At 35.2% G+C, this 27476-nt stretch overlaps 1 protein-coding gene across 1 annotated transcript; it reads left to right on the top strand.

Moving 5' to 3' along the window:
- The first annotated feature begins 125 nt into the window (after positions 1-125).
- AP5M1 (adaptor related protein complex 5 subunit mu 1) lies at positions 126-24795 on the top strand. The gene is made up of 9 exons (XM_082649103.1): positions 126-478; positions 6931-7576; positions 12223-12450; positions 13030-13169; positions 13895-13980; positions 14071-14189; positions 17050-17146; positions 19588-19666; positions 21773-24795. Exons 1-9 carry the CDS (start codon positions 405-407, stop codon positions 21789-21791), a joined length of 1488 nt encoding a protein of 495 aa, XP_082505229.1. The 5' UTR covers positions 126-404; the 3' UTR covers positions 21792-24795.
- Positions 24796-27476: the final 2681 nt, after the last annotated feature.

The following is a 27476-nucleotide window of genomic DNA, read 5'->3' as shown; positions in this document are numbered from 1 at the left end:
TGGGAGGGGCCGGCGAGGGGGAAGAGCAGCGGGCGAACCGCGAAGAGGCTCCCCGCGCGGGCGAGTGAGGCATCATGATCCTTGCGGGCTACCGTCCCGGAAGTGGACTCGAGGGGAAGAAAGTAGCAGGGTTGGTGGGGAGAAATAGATTTCCGGAGGTTTTAAGGGCGGATTCACAGAACTTTTTGTGGCGTGTGTTGTCCAGCGCGGACTCAGAGGTTTTAGTGACTTCACCTGAAGGAGTTAGCTTCTCTGCTGAGCCCGACCTGTCTGTGGTGGGGCAGAATGTGGCTCTAGTTGCGTGAGCCTCGGGGCTTCTGGTAAAAGAAAACGCCTGAGAAAGCCGGTCTGCGCTCTTCTTCGGTGGCCACCTTAGCGAAGAGCTGATGTCTTAGTGGCTTATCATGGCCCAGCGGGCAGTGTGGCTCATAAGCCACGAACCGGGAAGTCCACTTTGTGGCACCGTCAGATTCTCCAGGTAAACGCAAATCTAAATCCTCAGGCGTGATGGATCGGACAGATGGATGGTGTAGCATAGTTTTGTGATGCTGTGTATCCCTGGTCCGACACCTGGGCAAGTTACTTAACATTTGTTTCATCTGTTAAGTGGAGATTGTAATAATACTGCCTCATAGTGTTGTGAGAATTAAATGAGTTGATGCCTGGCACATTTTAAGTATTATGTATTTTCTTATATTAATGTTACTGTATCGTAACTCCACCTACGTAAGATTGATGTAGAGATGACGAAAGGAAAGGAAACTTCCTGAGCAATAAACATGTTTCACATTTTTCTACTTTAATAAAAATCATTCAAGGAAAAAAAAAATCATTCAAGGACATTTTAACTCATTTTTATGGAAAGTTCTTGCTGAGCAGTATCAGGCTGTTACTTTCAGCTTATAATTACTTTTCATTCCCAGAAATTCTCAGATAGTTTACTTTAAAGTTCCTAATTGTTGAAGAAAATTGAAAAAGTACAAAAAATTAAACTGAATTCACTTTTTTAAAATGGTGTGAGCTGATCTGGTTCCACTTTTAGAATTTGCCGCGTTTTATCAAACTAGCTCTGTGAAGAGAATATACAGTAACTCACTGTAAAATATGGGTGGCAATTGAGTGATCTGTTTCACCTTTTGTTCTCAGTGGTGGACAGTTCTTTCTTGCAAACATTCATTCTTCCCTGAGAAAAGCTCTATAGTGAAGTAGCTAGTTCTGAATCCAGATTGAGGCTGACAAAGATGAGTGTAATTTTAAGGAAAAGTGGTAGGCAATGTGGATATGAAAAATTCCCTCTTTCCTACCTTAACAATTTTTGTTACTGAAGGCATCCAGCCTTGGAGTTTACCATTTTCTCTGGGATACCTGGCTTACATTTGTTGTTCTTCTTGTTGTACCTCAGGAGGTTAATAATCTTCAATATGGTTCATCAGCCTTATTGGTCCATCCATCCTAGGTACTCCTGCTTTACTTATATATTCCCTTTGGTATCTTTATCCTTTTGTTTGTGTGTTTGTGTATGTATTTTTCAAATTATACAATTAAGTGTGCTATAGATGTCATTCCCTTTTCTTACGCTTGTCAGATTTCTCAGCACTATTTTTAGGAAACATCCAGTTTACTTTGTGTTCATCTAGGGCAGCACTGTCCAGTAGAATTTTCTTCAGTGATGGAAATGGGAGATGTTCTAAATCTATACTGTCTAATATTGCAGCTACTGGCCACATGTAGCTGTTGAGTTTTTGAAATGTGGTTATTGTAACTGAGGAACTCAGTTTTTAATTGTGTTTCATTTTAAGTTTAAATAGCCATGTATGGCTAGCAGCTACTATACTGGATAGTGCAGATCTAGGCCATTGAATCTACTTGCTCTGTAGTACTCCATGGTTTACATCTGTCACATTTTACATCTCCCCTTCCCCTGGTGATGATCTCCCAGATTGCCCCCGACTCAGCTATCAAAACGGTGCTGCAGTAGATAACCTCAGACAGTTACATGGGGGCATATCTATACTGATTTTGACTAAATATTACCAATAATTAGCTCCTCAGAATTCTTTGACCAGTCTAGACTCTCATCAGCAGTATCTATTCTTTCCTAACACTTACTCCACTATTTGCCAGTACTGGTGTAAAGAATACCTTACTTTCATTTGCATTTCTCTGTGTAGCAATGGCCTTTGGGTTTCCTCTTATGTGAATTGCCTGTATATATCAGTTGTCTGTTTTTTTCTGCAAGAGTTGCTGGTTTTTTCCTGTTAACTTGTAGGAGTTCATTGCGTAATCTTGATATTAGTCCTATGTCATTTTTAGCTATTATAGATATTTTATCTTAACTTATTGTCATTGTCAATTAACTTTTCATTACCCTCGGTTAAACAGAAATCCCTAGTTTTGTTGCAGTCAAAGTAGTTAGCCCTTTGGGGGAATTTGTTGAAGTCTTTTCCTACCTTTATTTCCCGAAGATATCTTACTACATTATTTCCTCTTGACTTTATCATTTTCTCTATTATATTTAGGCCTTTAATCCGTCTGTAGTCCATCTCTGGATGTGGTGTTAAGTAGTATTCTCATTTTGTTTTTCTCTATGCTGTGGGGCAGTTTTCCTGACATCATCTTCCAAACAGTATGTATTTTTTTCATTGATTTCTGGGCCTGTTGGTAGTAGTTTATTATGTCTCCCATATAAACATTGGTCTGTCTCAGTTCTATTACTTTGTTCTTTGCCAGTACCATAGTGTATTTATATCTGTGGCTTTGTAGCTTATTTTAATATTTCGTAGAGGTAAGATTTTTGTACTGTGTACAATAATAAGTTTCTTGAAGAAGTTGTGCTTGTTTTCAGAGTTCTTTCCCACTGTGCTTAGAATATTTCAAAAGAAAAATTCTTTTTGTTTGGGTGGACTTTTCAACATCTCTATGAAGGCAGCAACTTGGGTTCAGATAATTCATCTGCCACTTATTTAATCCTGTATCATTGAACGAATTAGTTAGGTTTTATTTTTTTTTCTGTTTTCTGACCTCCTGGGGCCAGAGTTAGAGCTAAACAGATATGCACTGGCCTTTTATCCACATATTTGCCAAAGGGTGATGGCCATCACTTAAGATTTAAGAATGCAAATGATCTTTCCTCTATCTAGCTACTTTTTCCCCACAACAGAACTTGATTTAGATTCTGGTTTAGAGATTTGCTGTCTGGATAGATAGTAACAGTACCAGCTTAAGTCTAGCTTAGGTTGGTATTGTTCCCTATAGTTGCAGGGCCATTTAAAGTTCAAGTCCTGTTTTAGAAAAGGCCTAGAATAACTCTGAAATGACAGGTTGAGTCATCCGGCAAAGTATTTATTGAACATATATTGAGACATTCTGTAATAAGATCCCAGACAAACTTATTTTTGCAATTTCAATCATGAAATTCTTACACTTAAGAGAACTTGAATTATCCTCTAGAGGATAATAGTCTGGGCTAGAGTTCAGTCCAGAGTTTTTAACTATCCTTATCCAAAGACTAAGAGGAAGAAGTGGCATTCACCTGCTAGGCCATTACTGGAGGGCTAGCTAATTCTTCCCTTTCCTCAATCAAGAAAATGCATCAGAATGTAAATGAATGAGGTTCACTAATACATGGATAACTTTGAATACATTCTTATTTTTCTTTTTTAGAATTATTAGTAGTATTAGTGAATTAGTAGAAAAACATTATTTGGCTAGGTCTGTTCTTGATTCTTGATGAGAATTGCTTATATGTTCTTTAGCCACTCCCTTATTTTACAAATAAGAAGACAGACTTAGGGAAGTTAGGCAATTTACACAGAAGTTAATAGCAAATAAATGACTTTGTTGTGGACTTTGGAGTGGAGAGATAAGGAATTGGGAAAGTACTTTTTTAATTAAGAAGATGTGATCTAACATTTTTGTAAATTTCTGTTTCCCCAAAAAAAGGATGAATTAGTAACTTACTGTTCAGGATAGAGCATGCAAACCATAAAAGATTATTCATTTTATTCTTTTTGTTACCTCATAGTATCTTCCAGGTCCATAGAGATAAACCACTATTACTAAGATGCTCTTACATGTTTTTGTAGGGGTTGGCAAGAAGACTCAGGGTACCAAGTGTACTCAGGATTCTAGTGAACCCACAATGTGGAGGATTAAATTGAACCACTTTTTTCCATCATACTCTACTAAGATGGAATCAGAAAAAAAAGTCCTGTGGTGGGGTGGGAGAAATTTATGAAGAGGGTCAAAAGGTATACTCTTTCAGTTATAAAATAAATAAGTCATAGGGATGTAATATACAGCATGGTGACTATAGTTGAATTATACTGTATTGCATATTTGGAAGTTGCTAAGACAGGAAGTCTTTTTTTTTAAATTTATTTAATTTATTTATTTTTGGCTGTGTTGGTTCTTCGTTGCTGCGCGCACTTCATTGCGGCTACTCTTCATTGCGGTGCACGGGCTTCTCGTTGTGGTGGCTTCCCTTGTTGTGGAGCACGGGCTGTAAGCGCGCGGGCTTCAGTAGTTGTGGTGCGTAGGCTCAGTAGTTCTGGCTCCCGGGCTCTAGAGCGCAGGCTCAGTAGTTCTGGCACACGGGCTTAGTTGCTCTGCGGCATGTGGGATCTTCCCAGACCAGGGTTCAAATCTGTGTCCCCTGTATTAGCAGGCAGGTTCTTAACCACTGCACCACCAAGGAAGCCCCAACAGGAAGTCTTAAAAGTTTTCATCACAAAAAAAAAAAAATTTTGTAACTATGTAAGGTGATAGATGTTAACTAGACTTACAGTGGTGATCATTTTGCAATGTATACAAATATCAAATCATTATGTTACATACCTGAAACTATTGGGTTGGCCAAAAAGTTCCTTAGGTTTTTAAGTAAAAATAAAAGACACATTTTTCATTTTCACCAAGAACTTTATTGAACAAGGTATTCACTGTTTTGTTCCACTACCTTCTGCCATTTTTCAAGCAGCTTCATAATTCCATCTTCCCAAAACTTTTTATCTTTTTGAGCAAAGAACTGTTCCAGGAGCCTTTTACAGTCTTCCAGGGAATTTAAATTTTTTCCATTAAGAGAATTTTGTAAAGACGGAAATAAATGGAAATCCTGGAAATGTCTGGTGAATACGGCGGATGAATCGGAACTTCCCAGCCAAGCTATAACAGTTTTTTCCTGGTCATCAAAGAAACACGCGGTCTTGCGTTATCCTGATGGAAGATTATGCGTTTTCTGTTGACTAATTCTGGATGCTTTTTGTGGAGTGCTGCTTTCAGTTGGTCTAATTGGGAACAGTACTTGTTGGAATTAATTGTTTGGTTTTCCAGAAGGAGCTCATAATAGAGGACTCCCTTCCAGTCCCACTATATATAACATCACCTTCTTTGCATGAAGACCGGCCTTTGGTGTGGCTGGTGGTGGTTCATTTCAGTTGCCCCACGATCTCTTCCATTCCACACTATTGTACAGTATCAACTTTTCATCACCCATCACAATTTGTTTCAAATACAGAACGTTTTTGATATGTTTCAGTAGAGAATCGCATGCGGAAATACGGTCAAGAAGGTTTTTTTCACTTAAATTACGTGGAACCCAAATACCAAAGCGATTAACATTACCAAGCTGGTACAAATGATTTTCAAGACTTGATTTGGATATTTTGAGTATGTCGGCTGTCTCCAGTGTGCTATAACATTGACTGTTCTCCGTTAATGTCTCGATTTGATTGCTATCCACTTCAACTGGTCTACCCAATGGTGGAGCATCGTCCAGCAGGAAATCTCTAGCATGAAACTTTGCAAACCATTTTTGACACGTTCTATCAGTCACAGCACCTTCTCCATACACTGCACAAATCTTGTTTTTTGCGTTTTAATTGTGTTTTTACCTTTCTTGAAATAATAAAGCATAATATGCTAAAAATGTTGCTTTTTCTTTCTTTTTCAATATTAAAATGGCCACACAGAAATTCTCCAATTTTGATTTTTTTTTTAAATGAACACTGAAGTTAAAGACAACTAAGCACTACTAGAGCCACCTTATGGAAAAAAACAAATGAACTTTTTGAACAACCTAATGATATAATGTTATATCTAAATTATACCTCAATTAGAAAGTGGGGGTGGGAGGAGAGGGAGGAAGGGGAAAGGAAAGACAAGACAAGAAAATCTTCTTTGCAGCCTTATCTGTAACAACAAAAGAAGTGATGTTTCTACCAATGGGGGTCCAGATAGATTGCAGGTCCTTAACCCAATGGAATACTGTGCAGCTGTAGCTTTACATGACCTAACTTGGAAAGTGTAAAAAGTAAGTTTCACTGCAAAATGTATCATTCTGTTTTTTTAAAATGACAGTGTGTTTATGTTTATGCTTTAAAAGCATTGAAAACCCTCTAGAAGGATGAAACAGTAAACCCTTGGCAGTGGTTACTCCTGGAGGTAGGATTGAGTGGGGAGAAAGATGTTCCTTGTGATTAAAAAACAAAGGAAAGGAGGAAATAAAATAAATTTTTTTTAAAAAGATAAGAAAGAAAAAAAAGTCCTTATAGATGCCTAAAATGTATACAGGTATACACACCTTGCTTAAGTGTGAATCTGAGCGGCCAAAGGCTAGGATTTTGAATTAGAACCAGGTACTCTATGATACCTATTTAAAAAATTAACTAAATTGAATTTTTTTAGATAATAGATAATGATACTTTATCATTTGAGATATATCAAGTACACAACAGGTAATTGTTTTAGAAAGAATTTAACATGTAATATAATATTTTTTTGGTTGTGGTTTTTGTTTGTTGGTGTGTGTATTTGTTATTGTGTGTTTTGTTGTTATTAGTGTTTGCCTATGTTTTGTGTTTGTTTTTAGGTTTTGAACTTGCAGTTTTATTTTACTTGCAGGAATTAATTATGGTTTTGTTTCCATTAATACAGACGGTATCCAACTGTTGAAAAAAGAGCCAAAGTCTTCAATGGAGCAAGTTATGTGCCTGTTCCTGAAGATGGTCCCTTCCTTAAAGCACTGCTTTTCGAACTGAGATTATTGCGTGATGATAAGCACTTTTCGGAGAGTCGTGATAGCTGTTCACACATCAATAAAACATCCATTTATGCACTCCCGATAGGAGGTGAAGATCTCTGGCCAGTTGTTGCTTTCATGAAGAATGGCATGATATACGCTTGTGTTCCACTGGTTGAACAAACTTTATCCCCTCGTCCACCATTAATTAGCATTAGTGGAATTTCACAAGGCTTTGAACTTCTTTTTGGGGTACAGGGTTTTCTTTACTCAGGTCAAAAAAATGACAGTGAGCTAAATACAAAATTGAGCCAGTTGCCTGACTTGCTTCTACAGGCTTGTCCCTTTGGCACTTTGTTAGATGCCAACTTACAGAATTCATTGGATAGTATTAATTTTGCTTCTGTTACTCATCCACAAAAACAGCCGACCTGGAAAGCTGGAACATACAAAGGAAAACCACAGGTTTCTATTTCTATCACTGAAAAGGTAAAATCCATGCAATATGATAAACAGGATATAGCAGATACATGGCAAGTCATTGGAGTTGTCACTTGCAAGGTGAGATTTTCTCTGGTACTTGTTTTATCATAGCACTTAACATTTATGGAGAAAAGTAAAATTTGCCGACCTTATTTTACATCATAATGTGACATTCTTGATTCTTATAAACAGCAGTCATTAAATGTTATGTTCACGTGAAATTTTATAATGTTATCTTTTTGCATTTCTTACTAATTATACTGGCTATATGCATTTGACCCTTGAACAATACAGATTTGAACTGCGTGGGTCTACTTCTACGTGGCTTTTTTTCACTAAATACATACTGCATTCGGTACTATAGTATCTGCAGTTGGCTGAATCTACAGTTGGCTAAATCCACAGATGCGGAACCTCGGACACAGAGTGCTGACTGTAAAGTTTATACATGGATTTTGACTGAACAGAGGGTCAGTGCCCCTAACCCTCGCATTGTTCAAGGGTCGACTGCATTGCTGTGTAATGAATTGACCTGTTACCACAACCAATAAACATTTATTATACTCGTAGTTTCTGTAGGTCAGGACTTCAAGAGCAACTTAGCTGGGAACTTCTAGTGTGGAAGTCTGTCACAGTCAAGAGTTCAGCTGGGGCTATAGTCACCTGAAGGTATGACTGGAGCTGGAAGTTCTACTTGCAAGGTGACTCAGTCACATGGCTGGCAAGTTGGTGCTGATTATTGGTAGGAGACCTCAGTTTCTTTCCATGTGGACTTCTCAACAGGCTGCTTAAGAATATTCTCACAACTTGGTGACTGCCTTCCCTTTGATCAAATGATCATACAGACAGCCAGCCACATGAGGCACAAGTGAAAGCTATTCTTTTTATTACCTAGGCTGAAAGGTCACATAGTATCACTTCTGCCACTTTCTGTTCATCAGAAGCAGGTCACTTTGTCTGGTCCACGTTCAAGGGGAGTGGGATGAGACTCCATCTTTTGAAAAGAGTAGGGTCAGAGAATTTGTGAAAATATTTTAAAGTCACCATACCTACTTTCCATTTTTCCTAGAGGGGGTGAAATTGACAAATCTCTGACTTAATATCTGAAGCCATTTTCAAGGGCTCACGTTTTATTTAAACAAGTCACTAGGTTAATATAGGGTTCTGTGGTTTAAGGTTAGGTAATAGGAAAAAGCAATGAAAATAACAATACAGTTAGCAGTGATCAGTGCCACATTCAATAATGATCAAAAATAGAGCCCCTCCAAGAGAATGTCTACAAGTACATATTAATATTCTCAGGTGTCTGTTTTTCTGTTATCTTCCTTTATTTTCTGCACTTATTAATATAAACTTTTTATATATCATATCAATGTTGAGTAGTTAACTGCAAATCCAATAGATAAAAGTAGATTTCAAGAACAGAGAATGAGAAGAGTCCTGGCAGACAAATTGGGTCTTTTTTTTTCCTTTTTAACCTTAAAGTGACCTAAAAATTTATGTGCCTGTTTTAAACTCACTTCTATTACGATCAAAAATACATTCCAGGGCTTCCTTGGTGACACAGTGGTTGAGAGTCCGCCTGCCGATGCAGGGGACACGGGTTCGTGCCCCGGTCCGGGAAGATCCCACATGCCGCGGAGCGGCTGGGCCCGTGAGCCATGGCCGCTGAGCCTGCGCATCCAGAGCCTGTGCTCCGCAACGGGAGAGGCCACAACAGTGAGAGGCCTGCGTACCGAAAAAAGAAAAAAATACATTCCAGTTATTAATTTTAATAGAAATAATTATCATAAATGTCTCCAAAATTAAGGTGTTTACAGATTATGTCATTCATACCTCTTAAAGCAGTTGAATCTACGTTTCTTGTAAGTTCTGTAAAATACAAGTAGGAAAATTCACTGTCTCTGTTTTTCATTCTGTAGTAATGAACAGGGAATATGTTATATATAATTTAATACTAATTAATATTATGCTATTTAAATATCTCAGCTCATTGATAGGCTGACCCTAGTTTATTGCTTCTGGGAATTTTAGATTGGCTCCTATTCTTGGTCTAATACAAATGATCATTATGGGAAACTTTCATCTTTAAAAAACTTTTTTCTAAAAATAAAAATAGTGAGGGTATACTGAAACTCATGAACTAAATGTTTCTTTAGGGTTGTATGTAAATAGTATAACTGTTAGCCAAACCATTTTTAAAGTATTTAAAGGAGTTTTATTATGAAGCCTATTGTAAATGGAAATAATTATCTTCATTTTATCTCAATCCTAGTAGGAAACCTGGTGAACCAAAAGCCAGTGGACTGAAGTTCTAATCCTCATTCCACCACTAATTTCTCTGTCTCTTTGGAAGACTTACACAATTTTTTCAATCTTTTCTCTTTTTTTTTTTTTTTTTTTGCGGTACGCGGGCCTCTCACTGTTGTGGCCTCTCCCGTTGCGGAGCACAGGCTCCGGACGCGCAGGCTCAGCGGCCATGGCTCATGGGCCTAGCCACTCCACGGCAGGTGGGATCTTCCCAGACCGGGGCACGAACCCCTGTCCCCTGCATCAGCAGGCGGACTCTCAACCACTTCGCCACCAGGGAAGCCCTCTTTTCTCATTTTTAAAATTAGATAAGGACCTAGGTTGCTTCTGTTTGTATAATTCCTAATTAAAAGTCCAGATCTACATATGCCAGATTGGTTTAAAAGGTAGTATACAGATTTCTTCTAGAATGGATGTCCTCATCCCGTAGTGAATGGCTAGTGCTCTGGTATTTCAGATGCCTAGACAGCAGATAATTTCTTGGTTATTTCCATAATGGTTGCTGTTTCTCTGATTCCTTTAATTATGTTAGAGTGTTAGAGGATAATAAGTATAAACCGAATATTTTAAAATGTTGATACTATTTGCTACTAATATTTGTTCATATATTATCTCCATAAATATCTGCCAAAAAATAAAACTTTTTTCTTTAATTCTTGCTATCCACATATAGAGAGTGAAGTAGCAGATGATTTAAAGTTGAAAATACTAAAATGTTCTTAAGTTTCATAGTAGTTATTTGGCATTTTTATTATCAAATGGGATTGACGTTATTCTAACTATCACTGAAAGACCTTTATAAGTCACTAATTATACATGGTACTGTTCATAATGCCTGCCTGCTCTCTAAATGCTTGCATTATACAGCAGATATATTCATGAATTCACACATATGTCAAGTGGTAGATTAAAAATATAAAACATTTCCTATTAAAATTGCGAACCAAAGGTACGGTTCATAATTATAAAAAGATATCCATTCAGCAAACATTATTGGAGTATCTCTGGCTGCGTTGGGTCTTTGTTGCTGCACATGGGCTTTCTCTTGTTGCAGAGGGCGGGACCTACTCTTCGTTGCGGTGCGTGGGCTTCTCCTCACGGTGGCTTCTGTTGTTGTGGAGCACGAGCTCTAGGCGTGCGGGCTTCAGTAGTTGTGGCACGCGGGCTTCAGTAGTCATGGCTTGTGGGCTTCAGTAGTTGTGTCTCACGAGCTCTAGAGTGCAGGCTCAGTAGTTGTGCCACACGGGCTTAGTTGCTCCGCGGCATGTGGGACCTTCCCAGACCAGGGCTCGAACTCATGTCCCCTGCATTGGCAGGCGGATTCTTAACCACTTCACCACAAGGGAAGTCCCTGGAGTATCTCTTATACTTAGCAATGTACTGGGCACTAGAGATACAAAGAAAAATATAATAATTCTTGCTTTCAAAAACTTAAAGCTTAAAGAAGGAAACAAACAGGGGCACAGACATTTGATCTCACCTCTAGAGAGCGGGCAGTTAATGCATAATGCAGACTATGTATATGATAGTGGAACTAGCTGCTTGCATTTGGAGCTAAGCATTATACCTACTGAGTTCCACCAACTCTTAAAATATTGTACAAGTCTAGCCAAACAAAACTTATCAGTAAGCCTTATATGCCTCAATTGGACAGTTGTAATTGGGTGCTTTAATAGAGGTAAATGTCAAGTTTGAGTTATAAAGGAAGAGCCTGACCGCCCACCGCCGCCCCCCCCCCCCCCCGGCCCCCAGCACATACCCAAGTAAGGTATATCAGTCTGGCTGGGTCAGAAAAAGAGCCACTACAGATTTATGGGAGTAAAGGTGTTTAGTATAGGAATGAGGGCTTACTCACGGATAAGAGGAGCTGGGAGAATAAGTCTCTGATCCTCTGACAGTCCCCAATGTGTCTCCAGCATTACTTGCAGGGTAGAAAATGATTAAAGATGTAGATGGGAACCAAACAGCAAAAGGCTTTAAAAGTAATACAAAACTGAGGGGGAACTATTGAGAGGTTTTGACATGGATACAATATAATTAGAATTATGTTTTATTAAGATAGCTCTAGCATTGATGAAGGATGGATTGATTAGAGGAAAGTGAGTCTAGATACACTTAGAGGGCTATGACAGAAATTGTAAGGGCCTGTACCAGTGTAACAGGAATGAAGAAAAGTTGCTTTTTAAGGGTTTTAAATGTAAGCAGAGGGCTCTAGGAAGGCTCTCCTGGTCTCTGGCTTGGGTGTCTGAGAGCATGATAGAATCATTAACCAGAACACAGAAAGCAATGAGAATAATACCTTGAGAGAAAAGTGAATTAAGTTGTGGAAAGTGACTCAGATAAATTAAGAAAGGCCTCATTCAAAAGATGTATGCTTCAAAAATCTTGGTAATATCTGTTTGTTTGTGTTGCAGTGTGATTTAGAAGGAAGTATGCCAAATGTTACCATCAGCTTGAGTCTCCCCACCAATGGATCTCCACTTCAGGATATTCTGGTTCATCCTTGTGTGACATCTCTCGACTCTGCCATTCTGACTTCTAGTAGCATTGATGCAGCAGATGATTCTGCATTTAGTGGGCCTTACAAATTTCCACTCACTCCACCTTTAGAGTCATTCAACTTATGCTACTACACTTCTCAGGTAAACAACCTTGGAGAAGTTGGGACTTTGCTAATCTTCATATTTATGAATTCTGTTGTGAGCAAATCATCCAAACAAGAACTTTTGGTCCAAACAAGAACTTTTCATGAGTTATTTACCAGAAGATTCAGATTGTTTCGCTCCGATCAGTTATTGATGACCCATTAAGCTACTGCTGATCTGGGAGGGTTGGGGAGTCAAGATACAAGCAGGGCAGCAGAAACTGTGGGCGGGTGTCAGTGATCAGTATGTCTAGTGCACGTTCTGTGTTGCAGGTTATAGAGACCCTGGAGGAAGGGAATCTGAACAAGCAGGAGTAGGAAAAAGAATGTATCACACACCTCTGTAAGGCACCTTTCTCACCTCTGGAAATAGAAAGAGATGCAAGAATCCCTGACCTTAGAAGGAATGTAGCTTCATCATCTATTATCAAAATAACTTGGAGTAACCCATTAGTCATTAAAGTCATATCTGTATGTAATGACTATATTACTGCAAGGCTTTTTTCTCCATCACCACTGATATTTTAGACCCATTAACCTGAGAATTATATAAAAATGTGTTTATGTTTGTTTCCAGGTCCCTGTGCCACCAATTTTGGGTTTTTATCAAGTAAAAGAGGAAGAAGTACAACTAAAAATAACAGTTAATTTAAAACTTCATGAAAGTGTGAAAAATAGTTTTGAATTCTGTGAAGCTCGTATACCTTTTTACAACAGGTAGGAATAAAGTAACATAATGCCATGATCTCTGCCTTCTTTAGTACATTCCCACTGCCCTATAATAAATTGTCTTGGTTTTTACCTTATTTTTAAGATCTAAAAATTTTATGTTATTCAAATGTATGCTGATTCTTAACCAAAACATTGTCATAAAAATAATCTCTTTATTTTTAAATATCGTCATTTTTCTGGTTAAACTACTTGCTAGTAAATTATAAACTTCAGCCAGTGTAGCTTCTTCAGGGTTTATTTTACTACTGGCTTTATTTCTAACAATTTTCTGTACTCAACATACAGATCAAGCCCAACTAGAAAACCTGGTGAATTAATATCATAAGATTACTTCCTTATCAGTTCTACTTTTAAGTTTGTCCTACAGAATAGTTCTTTTCAAAGGATACATAAATATATAGTAAAATCACAGTTTTAATGTTACGTCAATCTATGTGCCTGTATTAATACATTCTGCATGACTTTGTAGTTATCTTTAGAATTAATAATGAAATGTATAGCATCACTAAAAAAATGTTTATTGTGTTTCTGTGTTTTCTGAGATATAATATTCATTATTTATTCTACTCTATTCTGCAAACTTGAATACAGATCTGCTTTTATGTTGTCCTTGTATTAAGTAACAGTAGCAAGATTTGACTTAAATCTCTTTAAACTGTTATATCTATGATTATTTTTTTCTTTCCATTTTGTCCATTTCTTTTTTAAAGAGGTCCAGTCACACATGTGGAATACAAAGTTAGTTTTGGCCAGCTTGAAGTATTTCGAGAGAAAAGCTTATTGATCTGGAATATTGGTAAACTAGGTTTTGTTTATTTTTTTTTCATTCATTTGCTGTAGAATCTATTTAATTTATAATAGTTGATTGATGTATTTCTGTTTTTAGGACAGAAGTTCCCAAAATCAATGGAAATTAGTCTTTCTGGAACTGTAACTTTTGGAGCCAAGAGCCATGAAAAGCAGCCATTTGACCAGATTTGCATTGGAGGCACAGCGTATTTAAAGGTAAATATATTTATATGGCTCACTACATTAGAAGCCTTTCCTTTTGTTCCAAATTGCATATAATTGATTTTTAATGTTTCTTAACATTTTTTTGTTTTTGGAGTTCTGTTCTTTTTGTCTAAGTCCTCTGTTAGATTTTAGTAAGATTCTTTTTGTTTAGTAATCACTTTCTATTTCACTTAATACTTTAAAATTTTTAAGGTGAAAGAATTATGTAAAACCTAAATACCTCAACTTAACCTAGTTCTACACAGCTCTTAGATATCACATTTTAGATTTGTGTAAAAAGAATGTAAGATGTAGTCTTTGCCCTCTAGGGATTTTTCAATGATGCATGTCAGTAACTGATCAGGACTGACTGCTTTTGGTCTTTCAAAAAAAAGACTGAGCACTTCCAACCAAAGTGATCAAGGAAAGCTTTGTAGTAGAGATGGAGTTTAGGCAAAACTCTGAGGCTCAGGTAAGCATCGATATGAAGCCTTGAATATTAACTCTCGTTTGTATAGGTGAAGAAATGACTTAATCACAGGAATGAAGGATAACAAGGCATGTTTAGGAACCAGTGCTAGAAACAGTAGTCACACAGAAGTCTGAATAAGTGATCTAGGTCTGGATTGTAGAGAATTTGAATCTGGCTTTCATTGCTTTGTTAGAAAATGTTATACTTTCTTTGAGTACGGGAGTGGTCCTCCAGAAAGCGATACTTTATGAGGATCAATCTGAAATGGATGTGAGGAAGGTGAGTGAAGAAAAAAACTAGAGACAAAGAAACTATTTTTTAGCTATATTAGTATTTCATCTGAAAGGTAGTAAGTTAATAATGCTGAACTAGTGTAGTGTCACAGAAAGAGAAAGGAAGGGAGAAAAAGGAATAGAGCTGTGATAAAGGTATAGCCTTTAATCTCAGTAATTAAGTAGAAAGATAAGAAATAGTTTTAAGTCAAAGATGATGTCATTAAAAAATTGTGACTTAGACCAGACTTGAAGCTCCAGGAGGGCAAAGACTGTGTGAATCTCATTCATTCATTGTTTTATTCCCAACATCTAGTTCAGTACCTAGCGCATAAATATTTGATGAATGGATGTACATACTTAGAAGAAAGTTCTGTATCTTAGAAGAAATGTGGAGAAATTTGGGAGGGAGTGGGCTTCATATCACATATGTTGCTGGTAATAGCAATTTACCCCAGTATAGGTGTCCAGTAGGTGGCTTAAAACCCAAAGCTTGATTCTCAAGAGAAAGCTCAACTGTTCTTAGGATCTAGGAGTTATCCATGGAGAAGAAATAGTTGAGGCAGTAGAAATGAATAAGGTCAGAAAAAGATAAGAGAAAATAGGAGGAAGGTTCAAAAGAATCAGTGAGGGAAAGTGAAAATGCGATCAGAAAGGTAGCAGGAAAACCTAAATAGAGTAGTATCAAAGAAATCAAAGAGAGATTGAAATCTATATGTAAAAGCAACTAGGGGAAATGGTAGTGAAGTCAGAAGTACACTAGTGATATTCATTTCTTCTGTATTGGCTTCAACTATGTCCATGAGCTTTGTTTCAATGATTATTATAGAAATTCCCTCTTCCAGATGTTTTTCAGAAAAAAAAGTGAGATGTTACTATACTATATGTTTTTCAAAGGTAGGGATTATGACTCTTTTATTCATTTTCATCACCTAACCAGTTATAGCCGCATCAAAAGCGTGTAGTACGTATTTGTGTTCAATGAATAGATTTATTTTTATAATATCTAGTTGTGTGGAAATCAACCTTGTCATAACTTCCAGCATCCAGAATTATACCAAACAAGCAAGCAAAAGCCCTTTACTATTAGATAATTTGAGTTGCAATAGGGAAGAAATTGCTGAGAAGATCTGAAAATTACATCTATGCCTGTGATCAGTTAGTTTGGCAATCAAAAGGAGAAAGATAGGAAAAGAGAGAAATTTGCAGGGAAGGGAGAAGGAAGAAAAAAAGTATAGAAAAGCTATCAGGATATTGCCAAATCAAAAGCTTTTAGCAGCAAAGATGAGAATCACAGCAAAAGGAGGCAGGAGTTCTGTAAGAATAGACCTTTCATGGTTCATGTGAATATCATTGTGGCTCAGAGACAGCCCAACACTATGCCTTCAGAGAAGGTACTAATGGCCCTCTCTATTATAGCCCAATATATTAATTGGCATTTATACTGATATCACCACATTATCAATTAAATCCAGGAACTTACATTCATTCATTACATTTTAGAAAGGTTAGTTATGTAAAAGTTAAATTTTAGTTTTCTGAAAAATTAAGCAGAGCGTTTCATTCCCTCCAAACACCAGATAAACTGGTGTTTCTGTTTTAGTAATTATTTTATTGTGTTCTGCTAAAAGGTGTATAAAAGAATTATGATCTGAAATCTATCACAGCCACATAGCCTTAGAGATAGGAGAGAACATACAGAACACCAAACACCATAGGGGAAGGAGCACCAGCTTTTGTAGTCAGGCAGGTCTGAGTTCAAATGCCAGCTCTACTACTTACCTACTGGGACGCTAAGTGTTTCCATCTCTGAACCTCAGTTCCCTCATGTGTAAAATAGGGATACCTTGCAGTGCAGATTAGAGTTTATATTAGTGAAGGGCCTGGTATGTGTTAAGCACTTCATAATGGCAGCCTTACAAAGAAACGACCCTAATGCAGAAGGGAAAGGTGAGTATATATGTGTGAACATGTGCACTCGCACGCAAACACACACAGTATTATTTGTGATTTTTATTTTGTGAACTCTGTGAAATAAATTCCTAAACTTGTGTCAAGGGAAAAAAATGTGACCATCATTTTTACCAAATAATCACCTTAATTTGGTACATTTCTCTTCTTGTTCTAGCTTCATTTTAGGATCTTAGATTATACACTCACTGGGTGTTATGCGGATCAGCATTCAGTTCAAGTTTTTGCATCAGGAAAACCAAAAATAAGTACATGTAAGTTGTACAGATTCAAACTAACTTAAGGTAACTAAAGTGGTGTTATGTTATTATTAACTAAGATAAAATTAAAATATGACAGAAAAAGATCAGAGAATAATACCGATTTATAAAAATTCTGGCCTAATCCATCCTGTGTAACAGTTTATGTACATTGCCCTCTGCCTTCTCCTATTTGTAAAGTGGTCTGGATGAGCAAGGATTGACATAGAGGTGGGCTCTAGTCTAAAGTTGGATTTGCTTTGCTCTGCTTATAATTTACTTCTGGGCAAGTTAGTGAACTTCTTATTTAGTTTCCTCATATATAAAACGGAATTAGTAGTAGTATTTACCTCAGGGTTGTTAGGAGGTTTAAATAAAATCATATCAACCATGCACTTAGCATTAATGCTTAGCATGTGGGATGGATTCAATAAATGTTAAGTATGATTATTACTTAAAATTTTAAATATTTTTAGCAAATGTTGTAGTCAATGAGCATTATTTAGTACTCTGTTTTACCAAAAGGAGGGTAAGAGAAATGTGTGTGTGTGTGTGTGTGTGTATACACACACACACACACATATAGTACAAATGGAAATATAGGGAGGGGAAACAGAGCAATTTGTAGATGAATTCAAAATTATTTAATTCAGATCAAATATAGATATGTGGCATAGAACAAAAAAGTAGCTAGAATGAGGTAGAGTTAGATAAACGTAAGCAGCAACATTTTTGCCTCATATATTAAGGGGAATAAAGCTATTTAGGTAAGTATTTCTTAAACTAAGGGTTAGGGTCCCTAGGAAGGATAAGACAAGACTTTGTACTTGAAAGTTTCTAAAGAATTACAGAACTCAGAACTACTGAATTCTAAGGAATTACCTGTGAATGGCAATAATATATTCTATGTAATATAACCAGAATAAGCCATATTCTTTACCTCCATACATCCCTGTGCTTTCTCCTACATCATTTTTTCATTGCTTTTTAGAGAAATTCATGTATATGGAAGAGTCTTCATAATGCTTTTTTTTTTTTTTTTTAAATGAAGGCACAATACAGTTGTTAGTTTGGACAAACCAGCAGTTTTGTCTAAATGCAAACAGACCAGTATTTTAGGTTGTCTATGGGAAATATGTTGTCTCTTTAGATAATGTTTAAAATATTGTATCTTATTAATATTAACTAAACATATTGTAGTAATTTTCAGAGATTATAATACAGAATGGGATGTTTCAGTAATTCACCTGCTTCTTAATATATGAATGAAAGAGGTCACTTTAAATGCATAATTATGACCAATCTTTTATTTCCTTCTTCTATTAGTTTCAGAGCATAACTATCACTTCGTGCAACTATGTAAAAACCTTTATTTTGCCATCATCTTGACAATAAAATCTATATTCATAATATACAACTTAGTTCTGAAAATAGTTTAATAATGCTAATAATCTTAATTTAAATAATAATAGCTGATGTTTACTGCTTACTATGTGCCAGGCACAGTTCTGAGTATGTAATGTGTGCTAACTCATTAATCCTTACAGCACCCTACGTAAGTGTTGTTATCTCCATTTTACAGATGAGGATGTTGACGGAACAGAGAGAGTAGGGTCACATAGCTAGTAAATGGCAGAACTGGACTCAAAGCCAAGCAGTCTGTCTCTAGACCCTGACCACTTAACCAGTATGCTATGTTGCCTCTCAATGTCTTAACCAATATGCTATGTTGCCTCTCAATGTTACTAGGTTCTCAAACTGAACAAACAACAACAAAAAGGCAATGCAGTAATACATCCTACCTCTATCCTTTTCATTATGAAGAAGGTATAAAAGGCAGAATTGGATACATAGAGATGTATGGAATAAGAACTTACACATGTGTAGCTCCAAATGAGCATTATCATCTCAGTTTTACATATCAGAAAACTTTAAAGAGGTTTTCATTTGTCCAAAGCTCTTAAAACAGAAACCTTAAATTTGATCAGAACAATGAGAAACCACTGAAGCAACCTTTTTAAAACGTTACTAGAAAGTTGGGTGTGTATTTCCATCTCTGAAACTTTGAATGCATAAAGAATAGCAAGATCAGAATCAGAACTGTAGTGAAGAGGTTACAGAAGGGTAACAATAAAACTATTTTTAATGTTTTTGTAGCTGAAGTAATGGTCTATAATAAAAAGAATTTAGGGAAGATGTGAGAAAAAAATTAGCAGATTTGGCATGAGGGATTTTGGCATGTATAAGCTAAAAGGTGGATTATTCATGTATTTAATGAAGCCATATTTTTAAAGTGGTGAAAGTTATAATAATGCCTTGATAAAAATTGAATTGAAATGGATATCTCAAAGTATTGCCTTCCTTGAAATAATTGTGTTCCACAATTTTAAATATCATGACTTTGCTTTCTCATTGAATTTTTAAGATAATATAATCTTATCATTTTTTTTTTTTAGACCGGAAACTAATTTCTTCTGACTATTACATCTGGAATTCTAAAGCTCCTGCTCCAGTAACATATGGATCATTATTACTGTAATTGTCTCATGTTTAAATGGGATTTATACAATAGTAACATAAATTAAATCACAGTCTTTTATTTTTAAGGTGTATGCATATAACCTATGAGTGAAAATCATTGATTTAATTACAAAATGCTCTTGTTCAATGTTTTTAGTCTGATCTAGTGTGAAAGAACATTTTAAAGACTAATGTATCCAATTTCATTACCCTTTGATTTTACTCAAGTATGATTTCAGAGCATAAAATGTAGTCATTCACTTTCAGCTTATTGTAGACTAGTCTTGGGTTACCCTGCCATACATGTTTCTTCCTGCCCCTGTGGCAGACATGGCTAATCAGTCACAGTCCTCTTTCTCCACTGAGCCTTCCTGGATATGGGCTTAGGCTCCTCAGTGCAGAGCTGCAGGCAGCTACTCCCAATAGATTGTAGATGACGTGCAAGATAAAAAACTATTTGCTCTTCCAAACCTAAGTGCTAAGTGCTAGTACGATGTGTTGTTACAGAATACCATAGACCACATTAGAAACAACTTTGTAAATCTCTTGAGAAAACAGCTGATGAAAATGAAAGAAAATTGTTTAAATAGTAACCTGTTTTTAATCAGAACTATCCTACTGACTAATAAAGAATCTGCATAATTCTATTTTGTTTATCTCTGTTCTGGAGTTACTTTTCAGGCAAGCTTATTAATCTGCCACAATAACATTTTGTTAGTAAGCATATTAAGAGGAGTGGGATACCTTCAGAAGATGAGCATAGTGTTTTGTGATTACTGAATATCTGCAGCCAAATTTTTAAATATAAATTTAGATACAATAACGGTCTTTTCCTGTTTTATTATAATTCATTAATGAATGAATTCAGGTAAAAATCAAAAGCTATTTTATGGGTAGAGAGTATCACTTAAATCTTATTTCAGTTTCATGTAGCACATTTTCTTTAAATTTGTCACCCTTGCTTCCTTATTGGCATGCTCTGGGTTTCTTCAGGAACCATCCAGTCATACAGTCTACCTGTCTTTACAATTATTTGTCACATTCTGTTTTCAAAGTAGTTCATTGTCAAGTTGGACTTTAAATGACCATTCAAGAAAAGATGAAATCTCAAGAACCTCAAAACCTATTCCATGTCAAGTTTCTTTTTACAGAACAGAATTAGAAGAGTTATATAAAAAAAATACGCATTACAGATTAATATTCAATTAAATTATATCTTGGTTTCTTTTTTTTATGAGTCTCTTAAGGAAAAGCTTAGAAAAAGCTGCTAACTTCTTGAAAGAGAGCTATGGTAGTTTGAAAGGAGATTGCATAGAAATTTAGGATTTGAAATGTAATTTTTTAAAATTAAGGTCAATCCTACTCATAAACTCATTTTCTGCAAGACATTATCATGGCATAATGTTCTATGTTCAAAATTATCCCAAGTAATGAAGAAAACAGAGTAACTTCCAGACCAGGACTTTAGCTTGTTATTCTAGGTTAATCATAGATAATCAGTAGTAAAAACGTTCCTTTTGAAAAAAGAAAAAAATCATTCCCTTTAAGTTTTTTGATCTCTCTTAAACTCAAGGAAAGCTTAACATTTCACTTATATTAACGGAGCCATTTGTACATCTTGATTGTATAAGTGTTTAGCAAAGTATACTAAAATAGGGAAGAGGCATTTATCTAGTGAGTAGGCTGAGATTCAGTATAATAATCCCCTAGGCAAAACTTTATAAGCAGTCGTAAAAACCAATGAATCTTTGATCTGACATTTCTAGAAACCTGAGGAAAATCTAAGGAGTACTGGAAAAGTGTAGGGACAATGGGGAACCTGATGCCATCTGTTGCCATTGCATTCTAACATAACGCTACAGAACTAAAACTAACTCATGTTTTCATCCTGTTGAGATCAGCTGGGCACACTGTGATGCTTTGATTTTGTCTAGAAACCTGTCACTTCAGGATAATTTCTGAAGACAAAGTCTGTTTCCCGTTTGGTAGGTGACCTGTTTAATGTTTTCTCTGTGTCTGGGAACTCCTTAGTGTAATTAGCGACCTTTGAACTCCACAACTAATCCTGAGCTATTTTGTATTCCTTACTCATCTTTAAGGCTGGACCTTTCTTTTCTTCAGAGTCCGCTGCCACAATTAAAGAAGAAACAGCTGCATTTCAAAGGGATTCCAATTCCAGAAGCTTAATCGTGATTGACATGTTCTTATTCTAAGCTATAAGACACTCTAAGAGTCCTTTCTTGGGTTAAAACTTCAATCATTTTCTAAAATATTATCTCGCTATGGATTTTATTCATTTTCTTTGATAACTATTCTTTGCATTTTTTAACTTGAAAGATGCTGTGTGTTTGCACTGAATATGAGCACCTACTTCCAGTTAAAGGTTTGGATGGTGTCAGACCGCTGGATGCAAAATTGCTAAATTCCCTTTAGTGCCAAAATATGATTATGAAATCTGATGTCTATCATATGGGTAATTATTCTTCAGTAGATCCAAAATGTACAAAAAGTGTTACATTTCTGAAAATGTACTCAAACTTTTTAAAGTCAGCTGTACCCTTAACAGTGTAAGACAATCCCCTTACAGTGGTGGGCATTTTTTACCTTTTACTTTTTAAATAATTGATTCAAATGTCAGGTTTGAAGTAAATAGCCTTATCAGGAATTCTTAAATTTTTTTAAAAATTTTTAATTAAGCATTAGTCTTACAAAATTAATTTTTTCACACCAACTCAATATTTTCAGTGAGTTAAAATTGTGGTTTTATATATACATTGTATGATTTAAGATATTTCAAAGCACAATTTAATACATAGAACAACTACTAGTATTTTTCTTCTAGTTTTTATTATAGTATTTCAGAATCCTTTATAGATATTCATGGACTCCTGCACCACCCCTGGGAGGAAGGTAGGTCGAGTTATCATCCAGAGTCTCTGCAGGGACCGCTGCCACAGCAGAATGGTTGTTTCTAAGACAAAGGTCAGAAAAGGGATGTTAATAAACAGTTCTCAGGTTTAAGGGACTTTTTTAGGATTACATCTTAAATTCCAACAAATCAGATTTAGGAGTTACTGAAAGTGAAATTGATCCATCCCTCATCCAAACTTTGCAATACTTTCCTGTTCTGACATCATTTAGATAGTTAGCTGTATTATCAGATTAGAAACCATTGTACCAGGCTGCTGAAAGGAAAAGGAGGCAAAAAGCTAAACATGGGATGAATTCTGAACCTTTTAACCTGGCTGAAGTACGTAGGTCCCTGTTATGCAAATACCTTCAATCCTCTGCTAAGTTCAGTGGAAATAATTTTCTTGAATGACAGGTTTATTCAGCAAGGATTCAGTTGGTGATTAATCCCCCTTTGATCTAGGGTATTTCACTTAACTACCAGTTACCTCGTTCTGACAAAGTGCAACTGAGATTAGGGAGATCACTAGAACACTACCAGGGTGTGCGTTTATTCTCTATAACCTTTTAAAGCAAGGGCCAAGAATGCAATTTATTTTCAGTATTTGAAGATGTAAAAGTCCTGTCTGCTAAGTTAGAAAGTCAATTGAATACCAAATGAAGTTTAGTTCTTATGTAATAGAACAAACATTTCTTTTTACTTTGCCTAACAATGATTTTAGAAAACATAGGCTTTGAAGAAACAAAGACTACAGTTTAAGTATATCTTCTAGTTTTGTTTCATATACTAGAGTGTATATTTATTGGCCCTGAGATAGCCCAAAAATCAAAGCTACAACTTACGCTGAGAAAATGCTTCTATTTTATTCAACTGCACAGTTTCTCCCCATCCGCCTCCATTAAAAAATGTCATGGTATGTGGTAAAGAAATCCAATTTGGGAAAACATGTCGCAGTACACAATTATTCATAAGACTTGTGATTTCAAAGCTTTATTTAACTTTGTCCTTTCTTGAAAAAGAGCTTGTTTTGTTCCCATGATGAATCAAGATTTTTTTCATAAAAGTACCATTACAAAAATACTTCAAACTGATTATTTTAAGTTATCAAAATAACCATTTCGACAGTACTGTTTACTATTTTTTTCTGCCTTTTTCTCATTTAACCGGGTACTCTTCCTCCATAACTTTAAAGTTTGAAACATTCTATGAAATTTTGCACAATATTTGAAGAATAAAATTGTAAGATGTGTTTCTTGACTAGTTTTATTATTATAGACAGCATTTTTTAATGCTTTGTAATTGTTCATTATTCTAGTATCAGTTTGCAAGTTATGTATTTGGATAATTTTCTTATACCTTTTTTTTGGCTCAAACTTTTTGTGATCCAATTTCTAAATTGAAACAGTGACTCAAATAAATGCATATCTAACTTATGTTTATGCCAAATGAACATCTCTAGTTTGAATTTAGTAACCAAAATGTTTCTAAATATCTTTTGATAGCAAGTTACTTAACCATGGTAAAATTGAGGATCAGAAAAAATATAAGATGGAAGGCAGGATCCCCTGGCCATGTTGCTAAGAAACTAGTATTTTTAATAATTAACTTACTCTGTGCAGTAAATTTTTAGTTAATAAAATGTTGCAATATATCTTGAAATATGCTATCAGAGAAAATATATTTATGTAAAGCATAGATGTATGTGTGTGGGTATTTATATAATGTTTTATGTTAGTGTGTACAACTTGGTGGGTTTCCCTATGAAATATTTCATTATGTCAGAGGAAGAAGAATATTTAAAGTTAAATATTCAAATGTCCTCCCTGCAAACACAATGTTAGTCAGTAGTAATGAGGAGGTGCATAAAATGAATATTACCAAAGAACTCTTGAGGTTACTCTTATAAAATGGTTAAAACTCTTATGAGTTGAAAGCTTTTCAGCTAGCTTCTAGGTTTTTTTTCAACAACTGTTTTATGGATATGATAACATTATCGTCTGTATATAGCCTGGAGCAATGCAATGCCTTATCTGTATTACTAATTTACTGCTTTGTAAGCAGGTTACTTTGAGGTCCAGGTTGACTTTTCTCAGGCCCTGGCCAATCTGTGTAATTGTTGGTAGTGTGGTGTTAATATATGATGCACAGCATTTACATAGTGACGGATGCCCTGGGGTGGAAACCACCTGCTGAATTGTTCTTCCAGTAGGACGTGAAAATTTGTATATCTTAATACTCCATTAAACATTTAAAATCAAACTATGTTTCCTTTAAATGTCTTCTCTTTAAATGATAGTTTCTGTGGAAAAAAAAAAGGTTATTTAGTTAACATACTACTAATAAATAAAAATGAAAAATTATTGTTATCCCTCTTAAATTTTTTACTTTTTCTTTCAAGGGACTTTAGTGCCCTCTGCAGGTTATATAAAGAGATAACTAATGACTATATTTTTAAACCCTGTGATTTTTCCCTTTTAGAAGCAAAGCCTGGTAAGTGTGATCCATTTTACTTATATTGTTAACTTTGTTAATTTGCCAGTGATTGAAGTAAGAGTTTCTTTTCTTTGCCAGTTTTATAGTTTTGTTTAGTGTGAAGAATGTAATACCATTGAATTTTCCAAATCACTTAGCTGGCACTCTTTAAATGTTAGAACTATAGTAATACACATTCCCTCACAGAAAGCAGATTGGGAAAACATTCAGCGATTTTGAAATTTATTGAAAATGAGGAGAATAACTTGATTATTTCCCATTACATTATTAGAATATTATACATTGAAATAAAATAAGCCTTTTCCAGTATGCATCATGTAAATTTTAAAAATTACATGAGTTTTATTTCTTAATCTTGTTGATGAGTGATGATTGTGTTCAAGCTCAAAACACGAGGCTACTTAGAATTTCTTTAAACAAAGTTAAGGTTGAACAGATAATGCTTTGGTATTATTGTTGCATAGGTCCACTAACCAGAAAGAGTATTTCTATTTGAAGAACAAAAGGCAAAGGTTTCGTATCTGAGTCACTCATTTCAAAGAACCCATACTTTCTCAATGAGTATGACAGATTTGTTTCTAAAGGATATAGGAATTCATTTTGTATATGAAACTATAGAACTGGAGCACCAGTGGCACTTCTGATTCACTTAAAGCTGCCAGGGCAACTAAATATGATGAGAACAAGAGGAATGACTGGATCAAGTTAATAGAAATAGTTCTGCAAGCCACATAATGATCCTGATCATCAACCTTGAAAAGTAAATTAGAACAAGCAAATTGCTGTTGAAAAATTCTTTCAGCGCTCTGCTGTTGCTACTCAGCTAGTCATGACTCAACCAGAGACAAGGAAAAAATGCACTCAGTTTTGCATTAACAAAGGAAACATTATTAAAGTGAATGTTTACATTCTGTTTATTGAAGTGTTCAAAGAATATTTGTTACATCTTCAAGCAACCTGCTGTTCTCCCAGCTATTACAGTGCATGAGTGATAATAAAAATGAGTCATTTGTACATTTTAGAAAAGTAAATAAATAGCATTTAACTTGTGTTTCTGAGCTATCTTACTTCAAAATATTGAGGTATTAATACTTTCTCTTTTAAAGATTATTATCACTAGGAAAAGTATCCTATTAAAAAAAAAACCTCATTCACTTGAATACACCTTTGAATTATTTTCAAATGCTTTATGTAACTTTCCTCCCAGAATCTACAATGCATAAGAAATAATCAACTGAAAATAATTTTTTAAATGAAAACAATTGTGAAATTACTTGAGTGTGTAATTGAATATATAATATGTGCATTGGAAAAATAGCTTGATAATTATGAGAGCTTTTTTGAGCTACATTTATCTTGAGCTACTTAATAAGAAAAAGTTGAGAATTAAACAAGACAGCAATTGGAAGCAGGCATACCAATCTGACATTTAAAAATTTAATAAGTATTATATGTACTGCTAAAATTGGGGGAAAGTCAATAATTAAAAATTCAGAATTTTAGCTTTCATCTGTGGAAAATGAACAATCTAAATCACTTTTATATTTTGGAAGTGTAGTGTTTAATAGGGGTTTAAATACCATATTTTACTTGGTCCCTTGCAGGTGTTACTGAATACAATTCAGTATTCTGTAATCTCTTATGAATTAAGTAATTTTTGAAGAATTGTCTTCTTAGATTCACCAAGATGACCAGTTGTCAGTCTTCTGTATTTCAGCCTAAAAATCTTTCTATCACACTTAGCAAAGATTATTAGCCTATGCTACAGGCTCTTGAGAACCTCTTTGCCAGATATTTTATTATTTACCATTTCTGTAGTATTTACAGAGCATCATATAAAGTATAGAAATAATTGATAAAAAATATTTCATTTGCGTTAACCTGGATATTTTATATTTAAAATGAATATCTTATTTAACATTTTTCTAAGGAACTTCAGTCTTTGTTCATAATCTTAAAAAAGTTTTTTTGAATCTAAAATAAAGCAAATGCCAAGCTTCTAACTCCACTTTTGCTAAGGAAATCACCGGGAGAAGTGGTTAATAATGCCTACAGCTTGTTAACTGGTAGCAGCAAGAGGACTTTTTAACTAAGGAGAATATAAGTGGCTTCAGGCCCATAATTAAAGTATTTCCCTCATACTAAAATAGTAAGTCATTTAATTTAATGTTAAAGGCCTAAACAAAGTTGAACATAACATATGATTTGGATTTAAAAACTGCTGAGTAATCCAGTTGAAATTGAGAACTTAGTTTAGTCAATAAAAACTCATAATTAATATTAAACTTTTACTGTGCTCCTATTATATACCATTCCAGAACTAGACAAAAAATAGTACCTGATTTTGAATGGTACATAATAACTCCTGCAATGTGTTAGCACTGTAATATGGAAGACTACTTCTATATATTGTTTGTACAG

This window comes from Grampus griseus (genome assembly GCF_964374135.1).
Source record: "Grampus griseus genome assembly, chromosome: 2".
Lineage (NCBI taxonomy): Eukaryota > Metazoa > Chordata > Mammalia > Artiodactyla > Delphinidae > Grampus > Grampus griseus.
The sequence above is the reverse complement of the archived record's forward strand: the minus strand, read 5'-3'. Positions and strand labels throughout refer to the sequence as shown.

Bases quoted from the DNA above. Each gene is read 5' to 3' on its own strand.
- AP5M1 (XM_082649103.1), top strand. From the start codon at position 405: ATGGCCCAGCGGGCAGTGTGGCTCATAAGCCACGAACCGGGAAGTCCA. The intron at 7,577-12,222 runs GTGAGATTTTCT...TTTGTGTTGCAG, and splicing joins TTGGAGTTGTCACTTGCAAG to TGTGATTTAGAAGGAAGTAT. The intron at 13,981-14,070 runs GTAAACTAGGTT...TTCTGTTTTTAG, and splicing joins CTTATTGATCTGGAATATTG to GACAGAAGTTCCCAAAATCA.